General features: G+C 45.0%; 1 protein-coding gene across 1 annotated transcript in view; it reads right to left on the bottom strand.

Annotated features, from left to right (window-relative positions):
• Positions 1–19003, bottom strand: part of DCDC2 (doublecortin domain containing 2) — a gene marked incomplete at both ends in the record, with an annotated part of 186804 nt that extends 167801 nt beyond the window's left edge. The window contains 2 exons of the mRNA XM_081295956.1: positions 14946–15000; positions 18711–19003. Coding sequence (XP_081152082.1) covers positions 14946–15000; positions 18711–19003 — 348 coding nt within the window. The remainder of the gene's footprint in view (positions 1–14945; positions 15001–18710) is intronic.
• Between the last annotated feature and the right edge of the window lie 1695 nt (positions 19004–20698).

The raw sequence follows: 20698 nt of genomic DNA, 5'->3' as shown, positions 1-20698 counted from the left end.
CTCACTACTAACCCACCAGCATGATGTCATCTGCCTTCCTCACTACTAACCCACCAGCATGATGCCCATGTGCCTTCCTCACTACTAACCCACCAGCATGATGTCATCTGCCTTCCTCACTACTAACCCACCAGCATGATGCCCATGTGCCTTCCTCACTACTAACCCACCAGCATGATGTCATCTGCCTTCCTCACTACTAACCCACCTGCATGATGCCCATCTGCCTTCCTCACTACTAACCCACCTGCATGATGCCCATCTGCCTTCCTCACTACTAACCCACCTGCATGATGTCATCTGCCTTCCTCACTACTAACCCACCAGCATGATGCCATCTGCCTTCCTCACTACTAACCACCAGCATGATGTCATCTGCCCTCCTCACTACTAACCCACCTGCATGATGTCATCTGCCTTCCTCACTACTAACCCACCAGCATGATGCCCATGTGCCCTCCTCACTACTAACCCACCTGCATGATGTCATCTGCCTTCCTCACTACTAACCCACCAGCATGATGCCCATGTGCCCTCCTCACTACTAACCCACCTGCATGATGTCATCTGCCTTCCTCACTACTAACCCACCAGCATGATGCCCATGTGCCTTCCTCACTACTAACCCACCTGCATGATGCCCATCTGCCTTCCTCACTACTAACCCACCAGCATGATGCCCATGTGCCTTCCTCACTACTAACCCACCAGCATGATGTCATCTGCCTTCCTCACTACTAACCCACCAGCATGATGCCCATGTGCCTTCCTCACTACTAACCCACCAGCATGATGTCATCTGCCTTCCTCACTACTAACCCACCTGCATGATGTCCATCTGCCCTCCTCACTACTAACCCACCAGCATGATGTCATCTGCCTTCCTCACTACTAACCCACCTGCATGATGTCCATCTGCCCTCCTCACTACTAACCCACCAGCATGATGTCATCTGCCTTCCTCACTACTAACCCACCTGCATGATGTCATCTGCCTTCCTCACTACTAACCCACCAGCATGATGTCATCTGCCTTCCTCACTACTAACCCACCAGCATGATGTCATCTGCCCTCCTCACTACTAACCCACCACCATGATGCCCATCTGCCTTCCTCACTACTAACCCACCAGCATGATGCCCATCTGCCTTCCTCACTACTAACCCACCACCATGATGCCCATCTGCCTTCCTCACTACTAACCCACGAGCATGATGTCCATCTGCCTTCCTCACTACTAACCCACCAGCATGATGTCATCTGCCTTCCTCACTACTAACCCACCAGCATGATGTCATCTGCCTTCCTCACTACTAACCCTCCAGCATGATGCCCATCTGTAATCCTCACTACTAACCCACCTGCATGATGTCATCTGCCTTCCTCACTACTAACCCTCCAGCATGATGTCATCTGCCCTCCTCACTACTAACCCTCCAGCATGATGTCATCTGCCTTCCTCACTACTAACCCACCTGCATGATGCCCATCTGCCTTCCTCACTACTAACCCACCTGCATGATGCCCATGTGCCCTCCTCACTACTAACCCACCTGCATGATGTCATCTGCCTTCCTCACTACTAACCCACCTGCATGATATCCATCTGCCCTCCTCACTACTAACCCACCAGAATGATGTCCATCTGCCTTCCTCACTACTAACCCACCAGCATGATGTCATCTGCCCTCCTCACTACTAACCCTCCAGCATGATGCCCATCTGCCTTCCTCACTACTAACCCACCTGCATGATGCCCATCTGCCTTCCTCACTACTAACCCACCTGCATGATGCCCATGTGCCCTCCTCACTACTAACCCACCTGCATGATGTCATCTGCCTTCCTCACTACTAACCCACCAGCATGATGTCATCTGCCTTCCTCACTACTAACCCACCTGCATGATGCCCATCTGCCCTCCTCACTACTAACCCACCAGCATGATGCCCATGTGTCTTCCTCACTACTAACCCACCTGCATGATGTCATCTGCCCTCCTCACTACTAACCCACCAGCATGATGCCCATGTGCCTTCCTCACTACTAACCCACCAGCATGATGTCATCTGCCTTCCTCACTACTAACCCACCAGCATGATGTCATCTGCCTTCCTCACTACTAACCCACCAGCATGATGCCCATGTGCCTTCCTCACTACTAACCCACCAGCATGATGTCATCTGCCTTCCTCACTACTAACCCACCAGCATGATGTCATCTGCCTTCCTCACTACTAACCCACCTGCATGATGCCCATCTGCCCTCCTCACTACTAACCCACGAGCATGATGCCCATCTGCCTTCCTCACTACTAACCCACCTGCATGATGTACATCTGCCTTCCTCACTACTAACCCACCAGCATGATGTCATCTGCCTTCCTCACTACTAACCCACCTGCATGATGTCATCTGCCCTCCTCACTACTAACCCACCAGCATGATGCCCATGTGCCTTCCTCACTACTAACCCACCAGCATGATGTCATCTGCCTTCCTCACTACTAACCCACCAGCATGATGCCCATGTGCCTTCCTCACTACTAACCCACCAGCATGATGTCATCTGCCTTCCTCACTACTAACCCACCACCATGATGCCCATCTGCCTTCCTCACTACTAACCCACCAGCATGATGCCCATCTTCCTTCCTCACTACTAACCCACCTGCATGATGTCCATCTGCCTTCCTCACTACTAACCCACCAGCATGATGCCCATGTGCCTTCCTCACTACTAACCCACCTGCATGATGCCCATCTGCCCTCCTCACTACTAACCCACGAGCATGATGCCCATGTGCCTTCCTCACTACTAACCCACCAGCATGATGTCATCTGCCTTCCTCACTACTAACCCACCAGCATGATGTCATCTGCCTTCCTCACTACTAACCCACCTGCATGATGCCCATGTGCCTTCCTCACTACTAACCCACCTTCATGATGTCATCTGCCTTCCTCACTACTAACCCACCTGCATGATGCCCATGTGCCTTCCTCACTACTAACCCACCTGCATGATGTCATCTGCCCTCCTCACTACTAACCCACCAGCATGATGCCCATGTGCCTTCCTCACTACTAACCCACCAGCATGATGTCATCTGCCTTCCTCACTAATAACCCACCAGCATGATGCCCATGTGCCTTCCTCACTACTAACCCACCAGCATGATGTCATCTGCCTTCCTCACTACTAACCCACCTGCATGATGCCCATGTGCCTTCCTCACTACTAACCCACCTTCATGATGTCATCTGCCTTCCTCACTACTAACCCACCTGCATGATGCCCATGTGCCTTCCTCACTACTAACCCACCTGCATGATGTCATCTGCCTTCCTCACTACTAACCCACCAGCATGATGCCCATCTGCCTTCCTCACTACTAACCCACCAGCATTATGCCCATCTGCCTTCCTCACTACTAACCCACCTGCATGATGTCATCTGCCTTCCTCACTACTAACCCACCAGCATGATGTCATCTGCCTTCCTCACTACTAACCCACCAGCATGATGTCATCTGCCTTCCTCACTACTAACCACCAGCATGATGTCATCTGCCCTCCTCACTACTAACCCACCAGCATGTCATCTGTCCTCCTCACTACTAACCCACCTGCATGATGTCATCTGCCTTCCTCACTACTAACCCACCTGCATGATGCCCATGTGCCCTCCTCACTACTAACCACCAGCATGATGTCATCTGCCCTCCTCACTACTAACCCACCAGCATGATGTCATCTGCCTTCCTCACTACTAACCCACCAGCATGATGTCATCTGCCCTCCTCACTACTAACCCACCTGCATGATGTCATCTGCCTTCCTCACTACTAACCCACCTGCATGATGCCCGGCACATCACCTTTTTGTTGAAAGAATCTGATGTTAATTATTATTGCCCAAAGGTAAGAGCCATAATTTTGTGATTAGAGTCATTTCTTAGAGTTCCAAACACTCTCACTTAAAGGAGGCTTTAAGTAATAGCAGAGAGTTAGAGCAATTCACCTGCAGACTCTCCTTCCCCACACACTAGGAAGCTGTCTTCACAATCCTGCAGGATAACCCAGGGGATCACCAAGAGAGTTCTGTCTTGGTTTTGGAATTCTGACTAAATACTTGGAGCAATTACATGGTGTCAGGAAACATGAACCAAACTCATGTTGCTGTTGATCACTCACCAAAATGATCTTTTTATGAAGGAGCCCACTTGCAAGTGGTGGGCACCAATTTGATGCACACAGCTCCACTAACTTGATACCATGAGATAGAGAATGCAAGGAGAATTCCTAAACAGAGAGTTAAAAATGAGTACCTGAACAGGTAAATTGGGGGAGAAAGAGAGAAAAATAGTTTTGAAATAAATTAATTAATCAGTAAGTAAAAATGCTGAAAATTCCCAAAAGACAAATCACACTGTCTATACTGCATTATTTATATACACACATAGGCAGGTTTAGATAGACTAATAAATGATGAAAGACAGTTAACCAATATTATTTAAAAAATAATTAAAATACAAATAATACAGGGAATAGCAATCTGATAAATACAGAAGAGGGAGAGAAAGCCTGTTAATCCTATTTTAATTTACTTTTTGACTAAATTAAATATCAGCCAATTGAGTATTCATGAAAAACTACTTTTATATTTGCAAAAGCCATACTAAAAAGGCTTTTGTATAATAAATATATATACAGATGGTCCCCAGTTTGTATGATTCAACTTAGAGCTTTCAGACTTTACCTTGATGTGAAAGCAAGACAGGTGCAATAGAAATCACACCTCAAATTTCAAAGTTTGATCTTTACCAAACCAGTGATGTGCTGGCACAAAATTCTCTGACACTGCTGGGCTGGGGTAGGGAGCTGCAGCCCCCACCAGCCAGGCAATAGCCCAGGGAATAGCTGAAACTCCACAGTGCTCCAGGGCTGAGCTGCCCTAGGGTTTCCCTGGGGCAGTTAGTGCATCTCCACTTGGGATGTTTTCAGCTGAATGATGGGTGTGCTAGGTAGTAACCCTGTTGAGGAATACATACACACATAGTTTTAAAGGATATATAATTATATACTTACACACACACACACACACACAAACACATTCGTTCCTCTTAGTTGAGATTTCAAATTAGTTTTCTAGATCCAATGTTTAAAAACCATCTGTGAAAGATCCCATACTAGTTAATAAAATGTTTATGGAAGTTGGGTTATCAGCTCACTTCCAGGAAAAGACTGTGAATGTGCAATTTTATTATTTAGAATGTAATCTTCAAAAAGAAACTTGGGTCATGTCAGATCACCTGTTCCATAAAATTTTCTAAAACTTGGTGTCCCGCTTTTATAACGTTGTATAATCGGAATTGGCAAAGGCAGGCAGGAAGGTTCATAAATCTTTGAAATTCAAAAATATTTGCTCTTAAAAGTGGAGGGAGAGAAACACCAAACCACATAGGTTGCTGTTTCAAATTTCCTAGAGAGAAAAGTCCCAGGTTAAACATTAGACACTGCAAATACACCACGTCGGTTTGGTTGTCTCTTCCCCACAACCACTCACCACTTAGAGTTCTGCCTCCAGCTCACAGGTGGGCTAAAATCAATCTTATTTCAACAAACCAACCATCCAAACTATGTAACCACGGGACAACATCAGAGCAGGATCTGGCTGGCTGCTTATAAAGGAGTCTTTCACTGATGTGTAAGAATGTTCCCTGTTGGCCAAGCCAGACACCAAGGCACACCACCTGCACACTTCTTGCTGAAATCAACTAAATGCAAATAAATAGTCGCCCTCACTGCTCTGTGTTGGGTTCACTGATTTGCCGTGGGCGTGGAGGAGACACTATTAGCCTGCTGCTTTGTAGACATGAGTCTGTTTAGTCATTTTCCCACCGTGGCGACAGACCTGAGCTACATCACATGAACACCGTCTCACAAGCTGTAACCAGCACCACCATGAGAGTCCAGCTGCTGTTGGCAGCACAATCTGGGGCCAGGGATCAGGTAGACCTCAGAGGCTCCAGGCATCGAGGCCCAAGGCCTCAGCCTCATAAGTGTGGTGCTGTCCCCAGGTCGCCCCTTCAAGGAAGCCCAAGGACTCATTGCTCCCGTGATTACCCATGATCCAAAAGCGCTCCCCAGCAAGTCGGACGCTTAGGTTTACACACAGAGAATTTCTTTTAAAGTAAGGAGAAATGAAATTTGAGCCATCTAACATGACAAGTTTCTATATCCTGATTTAAAAAGTAATAAATGGACCATCACTGACCACTTCATATGATTATTTCTGAGTCTTGCTTCCCTTGTTCCTTGAGCTCACTGCTCTTCAGGTTTGTTTGCTGCCCACCCCCCAGCACACAATTTGTGGGGGAGAATACTAAAACATGTCTTTGGGTGGCTGCTGTGTCAATGTGGGGTGAGAAGCTACCTTCACCTCTACATATAAGATCGCACAGTCATGACGTTGCTTTAGATTTTGTTACTTTTTTAAAGACTCTGACAAGAAGTGCCAGAAAAATCACAGCATCACACATTCGTATGCATGAAAGAACTCTGAACCCTGAGGAATCACTGCAGGAGCTACTGACAGGATGGTTGCCGTTCCCTCCAGAAGTTTCCTACCTCCCACTGTCTCTCCATGAAGGACCAAACCCCCTGGGTCTACCAGAAGGTCCCGGTGACAACCTCACCCATGAAACCTTAGGTCATAGAACATTTTGAAACTTGAAACAATTCATCTCCAGAATCTTGGCCTACAACCGAAATGTGCAAAGGGGAAGAATGTACTTATCAAAAATAGATCTGGGCTGGGGCTGTGTCTCAGTGGTAGAGCACTTGCCTAGCATGTGTGAGGCACTGGGTTCGGTCCTCAGCACCACGTAAATATAAATAAATAAAATAAAAAATAATTTGGAAATATTTCTTCCTCTTTCATTTAAAAAACTAGATAAAAGGGAATACTATACTTTCTTTCAATAAACATTGGATAGTCCTCTCCAATTTAAAAACATTTTTTTTCTTTCCATGTGACCTAAATTCTTCAACCTTTGCTCTATACCACAATTTTCTTTTCCCCTTCTATACCCAGCTATGATGGCAAAAAATCAATGCACATAGTCTTGTTAAGTATTGAAGCCCCTTATTAATTGAGCCTAAAGAAATCATTTTACTCCCTGCAGTTAAAAATACCTGGTATTAGTTTCTAATTTTCTTATTCTTTCCCATGCAGCTTAGCAAAATCTCTTTCCAGAGTCCTCTTACAACAGTTTTCTTGATGTAATTCTGATTGGCACATAGTAAATGTCTTTTGACATCCCTTCGGCTAACATCCAGCCACTGTCTGGCATTCAGCAGCCTTCTGATGCACATTCCTGAGAAAATGTGAAATTATACACCAGTAGCATTCAATGAGTTTGAGCACAGTTTACTGGTCTCCCAGGGCTGCATGTTGCTCTTTATTTAGTCACATTTTCCTGCTCTTTCTACCATACAGAAATAATCATACCTCTGTCAAGAATCGTTCCTCTGACTTTTCCCAGAAGGCTCAATAAGCTCAAATCTAACAGTTATCCTAACATGCAAATCTAAATACTGAGATTCTAGCATGTGCTCAGGTATTTAAATTGCCATCAACTGAAAGGTACAGCTTTACAGAGCTTATAATCTTAAATTATAATATTAAAACATATTTCTCAACTTTCCTCTTCTGAATTTCCCAGTCCTGTGCAGTATAAGAACAATACACTCTTTTCTGGTTAGTAAGTGTTGCTATTGAAGTTGCCAAAGAACTGCCTTTGAGTGGGAACTCAAATGAAATGTTACACCGAAAACAGTTTGACATTTAATTAGGTGGCATCTTATTTATTTGTAAGGTCAAGTAATATCATATATTTATTGGGTACAATGTGATGCTTTGATGTATGTGTGAATTGTAGAACAATAGCATCAACAAATTAACATACTCATCACCTCACTAGCTTATATTTTGTGCTCTTTAAATTTTATTTTCTCACCAATGTTCAAATATACAATCATTGTTATTAATTAAAGTCAGCATGTTATGCAATAGATCTCCAGGACTTATCCCTCTTGTCTGAGACTTTGTCTCTGTAACCAGTTTCCTCCCATTTCCCACCCACACCACCCCCATTCCCCTGTAACGACCATTCTACTCTCTATTTCTTCTATTATTTCAGCTTTTCCAAATCCACATACAAGTGAGTTCATGCTGTTCAGTCACTGAAAAAGGAGATTCTAGGTGGGAGTGTAGCTCAGTGGTGGAGCACTTGCCTAACATGCTTGAGGTCCTGGGTTCCATCCCCAGTACCATTAAAAAAAAAAGAGAGAGAGAAAGAAAATTCTGTAACTTTTAATAATATGTATGAACCTAAAAGACATTAAACACAGGAAGACAAATAAGTGGTGTTTTTAAATATATGCATTTAATTAGTAATTTAACTATTTAATTAGATTTTTCTTTAAGGTTTTATAATTATTTTTAAGTGTTTATTAAATTTATCTTCTTGCTTACAAGAGCTTGTACTATAAATAAAAATAATACATGCTCTAAAATGCATACCTATCAATTTCACAGAGAGTAACCAAAATCATATTTAAATGCCAAATAGAAGATGAAGGATAGTTGCAACAAATGTTAATGGCCACTCTAAAATCACCGACCTTTCAGATGTTGATCATGGGTGGTCAGCTTATTAGTTTTGACCATAGTGATCAGGGTTATAAGCTTGTGATCATAGCTGCTCAGAGTTATTAGTGGATGTCTTTCATTAGACTAACATCTTCCATGTTGGCATAAGGACTCCCTCACTCTAACCCAAACATACATACACAGCTCAATAGAGAGGGAAAGGTAAAACGCGAAAGTGTAGAAGAAAATGAAACACCATCAGTTATTCCTAAGCAAAAATCTCTGGATAGAGCCTCGGCAAGGAGTCACCACGTCACTCCCTCCTTGAGCCTTCCTCGGGGGCTCACCAACCTTGGTTCTCCTGTCTCCTGTTTTCTGATGGCCACACACATCCAAGGCACATGTATACAAAGGTGCAGCTCAGGGTTGGGGACAATGCTGTGTGGCAGAGGTGGCAGGAGGTGGCATAAAGCAAGGCTTCAATCACCCTCGGAAGGGTTTACAAAAGTGGGTTCCATTGTGTCTGGTTCTTCAGTAACTAGTAGCCCTGAGTCTGAAGTGAGATATAAGTCTTTCCTCATGTTAAGGATAGAACTAAGGGCTGAGGATGTGGCTCAAGCGGTAGCACGCTCGCCTGGCATGCATGCGGCCCGGGTTCGATCCTCAGCACCACATACAAAGATGTTGTGTCTGCCGGAAAAAAACTAAAAAATAAATAAATATTTTAAAAAAGGATAGAAATATCCAGGAACTTAACTCTTCAGTGGGTCCTCTGTGAGTCCCCATGGCCCTGGGGATCCAAAGCTGACTGACAATCAGGAAGTTAAACCACCGGGTTCCACGCTCTCCTGCAGGGAAGTTAGTGATTCACTCTGTTTGATGTAGAATCCCCGTCCCAGCCCAAGAACTGTCAATAGCAAACTTCATGTCGGCGTCATTAGAGATCACAACTAATGATTAAGCCACAAGGTGAAGTTTTAATAACGATAGCAAAACCCGAAGGGCATTTATCTGAGCGTGACCTCAAGTACAACTCAAATTCCACACACTTGCCCACAGAGAGAAGTTTGGCAGGTTCAAACACTCTTCCCTTCTCTCCTCCTCTCCATGGTACTCCAGAAATTTTCCATCCCGCTAAAAAGGAATAAAGTTCATCCAAGTGGTCCATGAATGAGACCTGAGACTGTGTGTCCAGGGGATCTGGGGAGAAGCCCACCCCACAAGGGGCTTCCACTCCCAGGTGGACTTCCCGTGGGGTCTGGCTTCAGAGTTTAATGGTGGGTTTCATTTTAAAGCCACACTTTTCCAAAGCACAGAAGGCAGAGCTGTTCACGGGGTAGGTCACTCTGACGAGGGGAACCTGCCCTGTGCTCTCTTCTGGCTGGACCTCTCACCTGTCCCCCTTGGCAGCTCAGCCAGCACAGAAGGAAGAGCAGACACAGGAGGGGAAACCCAAACAGACCCTTGGTGTTTATAATAGGAAAGTGGGGAGGGGGAGAAATGATCTCTACTGCTGACCATAAGAAAGTGGATTGGCAAGATTCAAGGGAAGAAATGAAGCTGTAAACTGATCCCGTGTTAGACATCAGTGGGGACGTGGGAGGGGGAGGGGAAGCAGCGCCAACCCTGGAGCCTGAATGGGCTTACGGGCCACAGTGGGTTTTTTTAAATATCTTTATTTTAATGTGGTGCTGAGGATCGAACCCAGGGCATCACACGTGCTAGGCGAGCACTCTACCGCTGAGCCACAACCTCAGCACACCACAGTGGTTTTTAAGAAGGGAAGTCCAATGCTAAGGTCTGAGTTGTTGGCACTTCTCTATGACCTGCAAAATCCACTCTGCATCTACAAACCACTGGCAAATTCCACCGCACACAAACTTCATGGGTGGGTATTGCATGTGGCGTCAGGGAAAGGATTTTATCTCTGGTTGATGGGGTACTGAACAAGGCAGCCCACAAACTCAACAACACTTTGGAAGCAGATGCTCAGAAGAGATGAGTGTGAGGTGTTAAATTCTGCAGGAATTCATGGAATCTTGGGAGGAATGTTGGAAATTCCAAAGTCTAAGCAAGCCTACTGATCCTGATCCTAAGAGATGGACAACCCCAGCTGTTGTTCAGACTACAGTTACAGTAGTGCAGCAAGGGGCACCACTCAGAGAAACCATAGGCTGACGTGGAGAAAGGGGAGGGAGGGTGCCTCCTAGACACTCACTGGCCAACTCTGAGGGGCACTTCAGGGCAGCAGAGGTCAGTTCTGGGTTGCCGGAAGTAACTCCATGTGCTTCCTTTGGGTTAGTGGAAGAGGTCCAGCTCTGCTTTGCTCTGTCCCATGACAGGGTCACAAAGGAAGAGGAGGAAGACTGGCTGTCCTTACCGGGTCTCTTCAAAGTCAACTCATGGAAGAGAAGAGCAATGATATGAATGTCCAGATGACAAGTGCGTCCTGGCTACCTGGACCTGCAGTCAGAAAGCAGAAACCCCCCTAAGTTACTAACTAACCAGCAACCAGAATGTGCCATGGACATGGGTGGGGGTCTCTGGGAGAGGTGAGGAGGGCTGGCCCCCAGCGCACATGGGCACTTCCCAGCCAGAAGGCTCCAGCTCCAAGCCACATGTTCTGCATCACCCTGTAGAAATGCAAAGACTTTCCATAGCAAAATGTGCTGGGAATCATTCAAATGAACATGCTTAAAGCAGCTGGGGGAACTGGACTAGGTAGACTGGAGGGGGAGCTTTTATTATGCAGGTCCATCACAGAAAACTCAAACTGCATGAAATAACCTCCAATTTGAGGGAAAAGCCCCCACTTATGTGACTAAGGAGCTTTGCTCATCCTTCATAAAGACACATCTTTGCCTAAATATTTATTATGTGACTACTGCACTGAAACTTCCCCTTGAAACAACTAAACCGCCCAATTCTGGTTCAAGTTCTGATCAACTTCAACATTAATGCTCTGATTCCCTCCCCTTAGGAGCTGTCATGTTCCAAAGAATATCAGTGGTGAACAGTACTTAAGCTGTGCAGTCTTTTCTCAGTAAACCCTACTGCTGGAAGGAAATCCTCACTTAGATCAAGAAAACAGAATCTGTAACTCTTGTGAAAGGCCAGTGTCCACAAGTCTGTTCTTAAAGTCTTTAGCATAAATAGTTGTGACCAAAATACTTGACAAGATCAGCTTAGAGGAGGAAAAGCTTATTTTGGCTCATGGTTTCAGAAGCTCACTCCATGTCAGTCCGCTCCCTTGCTCTAGGCCTGAGGTGAGGCAGAGCACCATGGCAGAGGGGCAAGGTGGAGGGAGCTGAAAGTAGAGAGAGACGGAGCTGGGCATAATCCCAAGGGCACACCCCCAGGGACCACCTCCTGTAGTCATTCCCCACCTACCTAAGTTTACCACCCAGTTAGTTCACTGACATTATTAATCCACCAAATGGACTGATCCACTGATTAGGTACAGCTTTCATAATCTAATCATTTCACCTCTGAACACTCCTGAATTAACACAGGAGCTTTGGGGTATACCTCATATCCAAACCATAACAATAGTCTTCTAACTTATAAACTTGTTGGATTCCAAAAGTTTGATTGTAAATCACTTATAGAAAAGAGAGAGGTACTTCCTCATGGTAAGAATCACACAATAGGTAAGTCCTCAGGGCACCTACAAATCCTTTTTCTCTTGTTCTCCACCCAAAATAGCACATAGCTATCCCCCTTATCTGCAGAGGATATGTTAAAAAAAAAAAAACCCATGGATTCCTAAAACCTTAGATAGTACCAAATCCTATTTATACTATTTTTTTCTTATACATACAAATCTATGATGAAATTTAGTTTATAAATTAAGCACTGTAAGAGAGTAGCAACAACAAAGAAAAATGGAACCGTTATAATAATGTACTATAATAAAAGTTATGTGGCTTTCAGTCTTTTACTTTACATAAAGCACTCTGTGACTTCTCTTTGGTATATCCTAATTGCCAGAATCACTACTACTGGGCTTGGAGGCATTATTAAGTAAAACAAGGATCACTTGTATACAGCATGGCAATATTGACAGAATCCATCTGATAACTGAGACAGATTCCAATGATTAACCAACAGGTAATATATACAGCTTGGATATACTGGACAAAGGGATGATTCATGTCCCAAGTGAGATGAGCAGAATTTCATCATGCCTCTCAGCATAACCCACAATTTAAAACTTATTGTTTATTTCTGAAATTTTCAATTTAACATTTTGAAACAACATTGACCTTGGGCAACTGAAACCACAGAAAGTGAAATTGCAGACAAGGCAGGATTACTAGAGAACCCATAGTTGAAGTGATATTCCGATGGAAAAAGGGCTTTCAGAGTTCCCTTATTGGAAGCTGGAAACAAAACCTCCCTTCCTGGCAAGGAAAGTAGAGTCTGGTCCTGCTCGGAGCAGGCCTCAGGGTGAAGACCATAGTATGGACTTTGGGGAGGAGGGTCTTCTGCTGACAATCAAGATGGGGAATGAGAGTGGAGGGAAGCAAACACGCTGCCTGTCTAGTCTGGAAGGAAAGGAGGAGACTCATGGGGACCCTCGGCTTGGGTGGCTGGGGCTGAGGAGCATGGACTGCAGCTTCTCAGCACCTCTTCCCCTCTCCTGTGCATTCCCAAATCCCTTCTATCTCTTAATGCCTACTGCAAAGCTTCCTGGGGAAGGACTAAGAAGAAATAAAGGCTATAGCAGTGTGGAAGGGGAAAGGAGGAGGAGGGCCTCACTAGTAAGGAACAGCAGGGAAGAGACACAGGCTTTCATGTGGGGATAAAGGGTGTGCTTTTCCCACATGAGGGGTGCAATCACAAATCAGAGCCATGTATGGGGTTCAAGCATAGGCCCAGCGTAAAGAGAAACAATTATTGTCTTCAAGGTAGAAGAACAATTAGCAAATCAAATTAACTAGAGTCCTTGCCAATGTTTCTGTTATTAAAGCTGAAATTTTAAAAAGTATTTCCAACAAATGGGTTGCACCCCTGCTGCACCAGGCCCAGTGTCTTAGTCAGAGACGGGAGACCAGAGTGAACACACCAGCTCATGGCTAGGAGTCCACCATCTCCAGCCGTACTGCAAAACTCCAGCCCGTGGCCGTGGCCTGCAGCCACAGACGGCCTCCCGACAGCACCAAACCTGAGACTAACTCACTTATCTGTCCTTCATTTATGCTTGCTGCAGGTACTAACTGGTAGTCATTCTTTAGCTGTAATATAAGCACAACCTGGAAAACCTGTGCCTATGTTAAGCTATAAAGTTTATCATTTTCACGAATAATTGATTTGATACACTTTGAAAAGTCAAAACAACAAACCAAACTATTATTTTCCACAAGGCTGGAGAATAGCACCTCTTTCCCCAAAACATCTGAATGGTGGATTTAAGCCCCTGTCCTTCACGTACTGCATACTCAGAATTTCTTCCATGGGCCTGTTCTCTAGCTGTGTGGGGCAGGGGGAGTAGAGGGGGTGAGGGTCTCTCTAGATAAGCCACGCTGTGTCTTGGCTGGCAGAGTCCCTCACAGCAGTAACACTTGTTTCTTTGGGGCCCAGTGGGGAGAGTGACCACAGACCGGGCTGCTGGACAGAGTCCAGGCTGAGTCTGCCTACAGCCTCCCCTGTCCCGACACACTCACAGCTATTCGCCCTCAACTGTTTCTAAACTATTTTTCATCCACAAATGGAGGAATACATCCTGCCGAACCAGGGAAAATTCCAGAAGGTTTCAGAAGCTCTGTGGAATGTGGTGGTTTGAATATCTTTTTGAATCTTCATGCAAGCTTTTCCCAGCCAAACTCTAGTGAACTTCAAGACAAGGGAAAGGGCAGACGTCCTGTGTTCTGATACCATAGCAAAGCCAGCATAGGGTATCCATGTGTCCCCTCTGTCAGCCTCAGGGGCAGTCAGAGGGGTCCTGCCGGTTTCAAACACTGCACGTCAGGAGCAAGCTCAGAATCCTCCCACATTTGACGGGAAAAGTGTCTATGGATTTCCACCAGAACGCACATGCCTAGGAAAATGACAGACTAGTTCCATCTAATCCCATGACTAGGATGCCTGTCAGTGTCGTAAATTCTGACAGCATCCTAAAGAATTTTCTTTTCCTTAAAACAGATAATGTCCCATTTAAATACATTTGAGAACTTATCTTTTATAATTATAATGTCATCCGAATCTCTGAGACACATCCTAAAAAACAAACCCCCCAAAATTGTACTATTATTTATTTGAACTTACAAAATAGAATTTGTATTACCTCTGTATTAACAACTTCCATTGGTCTTTTCTTGATTTCTCCTATGTCCAAGTAACTGGGGGGAAAAAAACAAACAGTAAGGGTTGCTTTTATAGGTTTTAAGTCAGTTATGTAAATTTCAAGCATTATTAAAAAGTAAAGTAAGTTATAAGGAATGCATAGGCCTAAGGCAAAAATCAATAGGTGTTAGATCAGTAAGAATTGCTTTCAGCAACACCACCAGAGCCAACACTTATCTACCTAGAACTTCAAGTTCAAATATTCCATTAGGGAATATTACCCCCTTAATAGCTGCTCACTATATGTACTGTATTTCTAGTTCTAATATAATTTAATAAAGAATGGCTTATGTGTAAAGCTTCTTAGCAGTTCCATTAATCATGAACTTTAGGTCAAAGGAAGTACTGACTGTGTATATTAAAGTAACAGCTGGGTAAGGTGGAAAAACCATTTTCCCAGTGAAAGCACTTCATGATCCAGAAATGCCTGGTCATGTGGGAGGGTTTCAAGCAGGCAGCTTGGAACCAGAAGGGTGGACCAGTTAACCTCTAGAGACTCCTATCAATTCATTACTGTTTGCCACAAGTATTAACCCATGATCATTCATTAGCTATTGAGTAAGCACAACCTGAAAACTTTGCATTTTTTTGAGGTTAAGCTATACATCCATTGCTATGACCTGGCATCAGTTTTAAATGGTTCCTAAACTGTGATATATATATGGTGCAAATAAACATTTTAATATAAAAAGCATAAATCTAGCATTTATCTCAGAGCCACAGATGTAGAGACAGACACTATTTCAACTACTGTAGTTGCCAAATTACCAAAAAAAAAAAAAAAGGAGTTCTATTAGAATTAACTTTGGCTATAGAAATGTTTTATCGTGACTGCTGTTATGCTGTTGTTTGCTTTTTTTGACAATATACTTTACCTAACTGATACCTCTGTAAATTGTCATGTTTCTGTATTAAACATTAGTTTCATAAGACAATATGAACACTTCCCCCATCTTAGCAATAAAATGAGCCTTCTGTGAACATGCACGGACCTATTTCTAGGATAACAGCAAAATGCTCTACCATGTGCAGGAAAGTGGCCTCAAATCCACAAGACTAATGTGGTGGACTCAACTCCAGAAAGTGAAGTCCATGATTTCCAGATTATGGGGACAATTTGGGGGAAAACCATCTCTAGAATCCTCTGCTGTAAAATAAAGGCTTAATAACTACCAGAGGTTTAGATATGGTTTCAGAACTATTAGAAAAACTGAAGTAAAAAAATCCAGCAGTAATGTGGTCATTTCCATTTGAAAAATATTTTGCTGTCTTCCCCAGCATCATTTTGGATCTGAGTGAAAGCCCACACATCACCCTCAATACATTTTGAACTGTCTTTTGCTCTGCTAGTTGCTTCAGTTGTTACACAAACTTATAGTGCTAAGCTTCAAACAGATTCAGCATTTGGATCTTCTTGACATCTATCATTATAACACAAATACTGTATCTTTGACACAGATAAACTAGTCAACTGTCACCATGGAAAACTAACCCCGGTCCCTATTAACAAACCCAGTTGTTTTGTGTGAATTGAAAGAAAAAATAGCCAGCAAATCCCTTACATGCCCATTTAAAATGATTGGAAGTGCAATTTCTATGTGGTCTGGAACTCTGTCATTTTTTCTTGTGAGTTGGTAGTGCCAAATCAACATAAGAGAATGTGAATTACTAAAATAAGTCTATAATTTTCAGCTGTTCCTAGATTCTGAGCCAGATTTCTATTTCCATGAAATTACTTTACATAAATTACTTTATATGAAGAGATGCCATACATCTATATAACACTTGGGTATTTACCAAACACATGCTCATCCACAGCATTCACTTTCACAACAACCCGGTAAGGCAGGAAAGGTTGTGTTCCTGTTCTGAATTAGGAAGCTGACTACTAGGCCCAGGGACTTGCCTGAGGACACAGCTAAAGAACAGAAAAGTCTCAAGTCACCTGTTGAAAGCTCCAGATTTCTTTTATGCACTTCTATTAGCCCTTTTCTACAAAGTTAGAGAAAGCATACTTAAGGGAGGTTTCACAGAAGGGAAAAATAAATCCAAGTGTATCCCTCACCTTCCACACAAAGAATGTCTGGTGTAACAGAAAGCAGAACACCTATAACTCAGCTTGAACAAACTTAGGTAGGGAAGGATGATATTACAGAATGTTAGTGATATTTGGAAACGGTTTTCTATACAGTTAAAAACAAAATTGAAAAATAGATTTATAATAAACATTTCTATTTATTGATTGGTTGCTATCCTGGAGCCCAAGAGGAACTTTAATTTAAAGGTTCAATTTTAAAATCATGGACTGTAGAATTAGCATATGAACCAGCAATTTCACTCCTACATATACACTCAAGAGAAATAAAATCTCATAAACAAATGTTCATAGAAGCATTATCCATAGTAGCCAAAAATCGAAACAACCCAAATATTCATCAACTGCTTAATGAGCAAGCAAATGCTACATGTGCAACATGGAATGTTATTCAAAAATAAAAATAATGACATATTAATAAATTCTACAACATGAATGAACCTTGGAAGCTCATGGTAAAAAAAAAAATAAGTAAGACACAAAAGACCATATATTGTATCATTCCATTTATGTGAAAGGTGCAGAATAGACCAGTCCATGGAGATGGGAAGTAGATTGGTAGTTATCAGGATTGGGAAATTGGAAGGCAAAGGCTTCTTTAGGAGATTGATAGAAATGTTCTAAAATTACTTTGCAGTAAGGGTTGCACAACTCTGTGGATATGCTGAAAAATCAGTGAAATGGGTGAATACACTGAAAATCAGTGAAATGGGTAGGTTTTAAGCTATACAAAATATATCTCAGAAAAGTTGTAAAGAAACAGACTATAAAATCCACCTGTCCCACAATGCCCACCCCCACCAACTCTCAACCCCAACATAATTTTGTTCTTCTAGTTGCACTTTATTTCTTTTGTCGTTTGCATTAAAATTATCATGTGCATGTCATCTCTCCTGCTAGACTGCAAACCCCTAGACAAGGAGTCTTGTCTCCTTCATCTTGGTTCCCTGCAAAGACCTAAGCACAATTTGCTAATTCATGGAACATCTACTATAACCTGGCTGCCTGCCAGGAACTGGGAAATTGACCCCTGTCCTTGTAAGTCTAACCGAGGTGCTGGAGGCAGCACTAACCTTTCCCTAGCGTCATAGTTATGACCTGAGCTGGCAGGTGGTGGAGGAGGGTCACAGAAGTGGAGTTTGGTCCATTCTACTTGGAATGAAAGTTGAAAGAATTTAAACAATGTGGGTGGGGGGATGCAGAGCGGGTTTCTCTTCTAGTGATAATTTAGTGTCCAATACTTGTAAGCAACTTTTAAGAAATCTTTACTGAAACTAAAAATATGGACTCAAAAGTAAAAGGCAAAAATAGAAGAAAGGGGGGAAAAGCCAAACAAAATGCGGAAGTATTATTTGGTCACTAAACCGTGCAAAGACACTTTTTAAAATTAAATTTATTGTTGCTTATACACAAATCTTAAGTCTGTATCTAGGGCTACCCAAGTGAAATTCCTCTTCAGTCCCAGTTTCAACCTTCTCCCCACCACCACATGGCCAAGTCACAGCCGCTCGACCCTAAGAGAAGTGGACAGGGCGCCCCGCGCAGGGGTCTTTCATTTCACCCACCCACCCTGGAGCACAGCAAGCGGAGGTAGAGGGCAAGACCACTCACTTGAGTTTCTTGAAGGCCTCCTGGCCCCCCGCCACGTAGTTGCCCCCGCTCTCGATCTGGTCCAGCTTCCGGATGCGGTGGCCGGTCCGCGGGGTGTAGATGTTCCTGACCGCCCCGAAGGGCGCCTGAACGCCGCCGGTCACCTCCTTCAGGAAGACGTCGAAGCTAGACACCTTCTTCTCATGGATGACCACGCGGCGCCCCGCGAAGAACGGGTCCCCGTTGCGATACACCAACACGCTCTTCACCACCGGCTGGGACAGGTGGCTGGACCTGGCGCTGCTGCCGCTCATTTTCCCGCGGGACGCCTCCCCAGCTGGCTCCAGGCGGAGGCTCGTTTTCTGCCCCCGGGGCCCCGCCGCGCACCAGAGTGGGTCGCCTCCTGAAAGGAACGGGAAAGGGAGAAGCCGCAGGTAGAGGAGAGGGGACGGCTCTGCGCCCCAGCGCACTCGGCGGAGACACTGCAGGCTGCGGGACGGGTGGACCTTCAAGTAGTTCACCGCGGCGTGCACAGCCAATCAGCGCTCGCAGCGAGCGACACCTGTTTCGCATGCCACCTGCAGAATCCAGGTGTGCCACCTCGGGACGGGCGCTGCGCTGGGGGCTTTACACTCCTGGCCCGAGTTGGGACCGGACGGGAGGGAGGGAGGTGGGAACACACTCGCACAGAGTGTGAATATGACGGGACTCGGCTTCTAGCATCACGTCGGCAACTGTTTCCAGACAGCTTACATATCTTTTCTCTTGCTCCCTCACCTTCACTCTCAAAATAAAGCAATTAAAACCGTGGCTAGAGCTGCCTAGACTCTTCTTTGGTGAAAGTCAAGTGTGTGGAACGCGCTAAGAGGGAGGGGGAGCGAGCGCCCGGGCTCGAGCGTGCAGGACCCTCGCCCTCTGGCTGACCAGCGCCTCCGGGTGGCGGAGCTCGCTGGGCAGCGCTGGGGCGAGCCGGAGGGCGGGGCGGCCAGGGTCCCCAGGCGCCCGCCGCGGCTGTACCTACCGACTCCAGGGCCGTGGGGGGCGGGCGCAGGCTGGACGGCCAGGTGACCTCGGCAGCCGCTAGCTGGAGCGGTCCCCGCCGCCGTGGCCTCTGCGCCTCCCTCGCCCTGCCCGCAGCCGTGTTGTATTTTTCTCCGTTTCCATGGAAACCGCGGCGCGCGCCCAGTGTGGACTAGGCCTGGCGCGCAGCCTCCAGCGGAGCTCAAGGGCTGCTGGGGGCTGGGAGTGCAGTGCGACCAGCTGCCCTTTCAGACGACAACTGCACAAAGAGACGCCTGCTGTATGCCAGGCGCCTTGCTAGGAGCTGGGAAAAGGATTCTGCTGTACGTTGAGCGCCATGCGCCTCACTTTATGCAAGAACCGACGGGGCTCGTCACGAGAAAGCTAAAGGGCTGGCAGTGCCCAGAGCCTGCATCCCATCCGTGCGTTTTGCCAAGTCAGCCTGTAGGCGGATGCGGAGAAGAGTTTCGAGAATATTAAGAACCTCAGTAAAGAGTTGTTGAGTCCACTCTGGGATGTACATCCCGCGGGGCCAGGAAGACTGCCTTTATAACCTGAAGTCTTGCCGCCAGCTTCCTCCCAAGACCTTGCCAGATCCAAGTTTCAGTGTCCGCCTAAGTATAATAGCCACCGTTCATGGAACACTTAGCCACCTACCAGCATTCTTTCTTCTGGGCACTTTACATAAATTATCTGATTTAGCATTTACAGTAGCCTTCAGAAGAAAATACTATTCTTTCTCAGATGAGGAAACTGAAGTGTAGAGAAACCAAAGAAGTTTGCCTCAGGTCACATTCACGGGTTGAAAGCAATTCTCCCTCCAGAATATCCTTAGCCACTGACATACCAATATGTCTGGGGCATTGTGATCTGAGGCAGAAATGTTTTTATTAAAGTCAAGGAATACATCCATTCCTTGAAAGTTAACGGTTTTCAGAAGAATGCCCAAGAGAAAAGAACAATACAGAGAGAAAATGGATGAAGGCTGG

This window comes from Spermophilus citellus, assembly GCF_964194105.1.
Source record: "Spermophilus citellus genome assembly, chromosome: 5".
In the NCBI taxonomy this organism is placed as follows: domain Eukaryota; kingdom Metazoa; phylum Chordata; class Mammalia; order Rodentia; family Sciuridae; genus Spermophilus; species Spermophilus citellus.
This window is presented reverse-complemented; position numbering and strand designations above follow the sequence as displayed.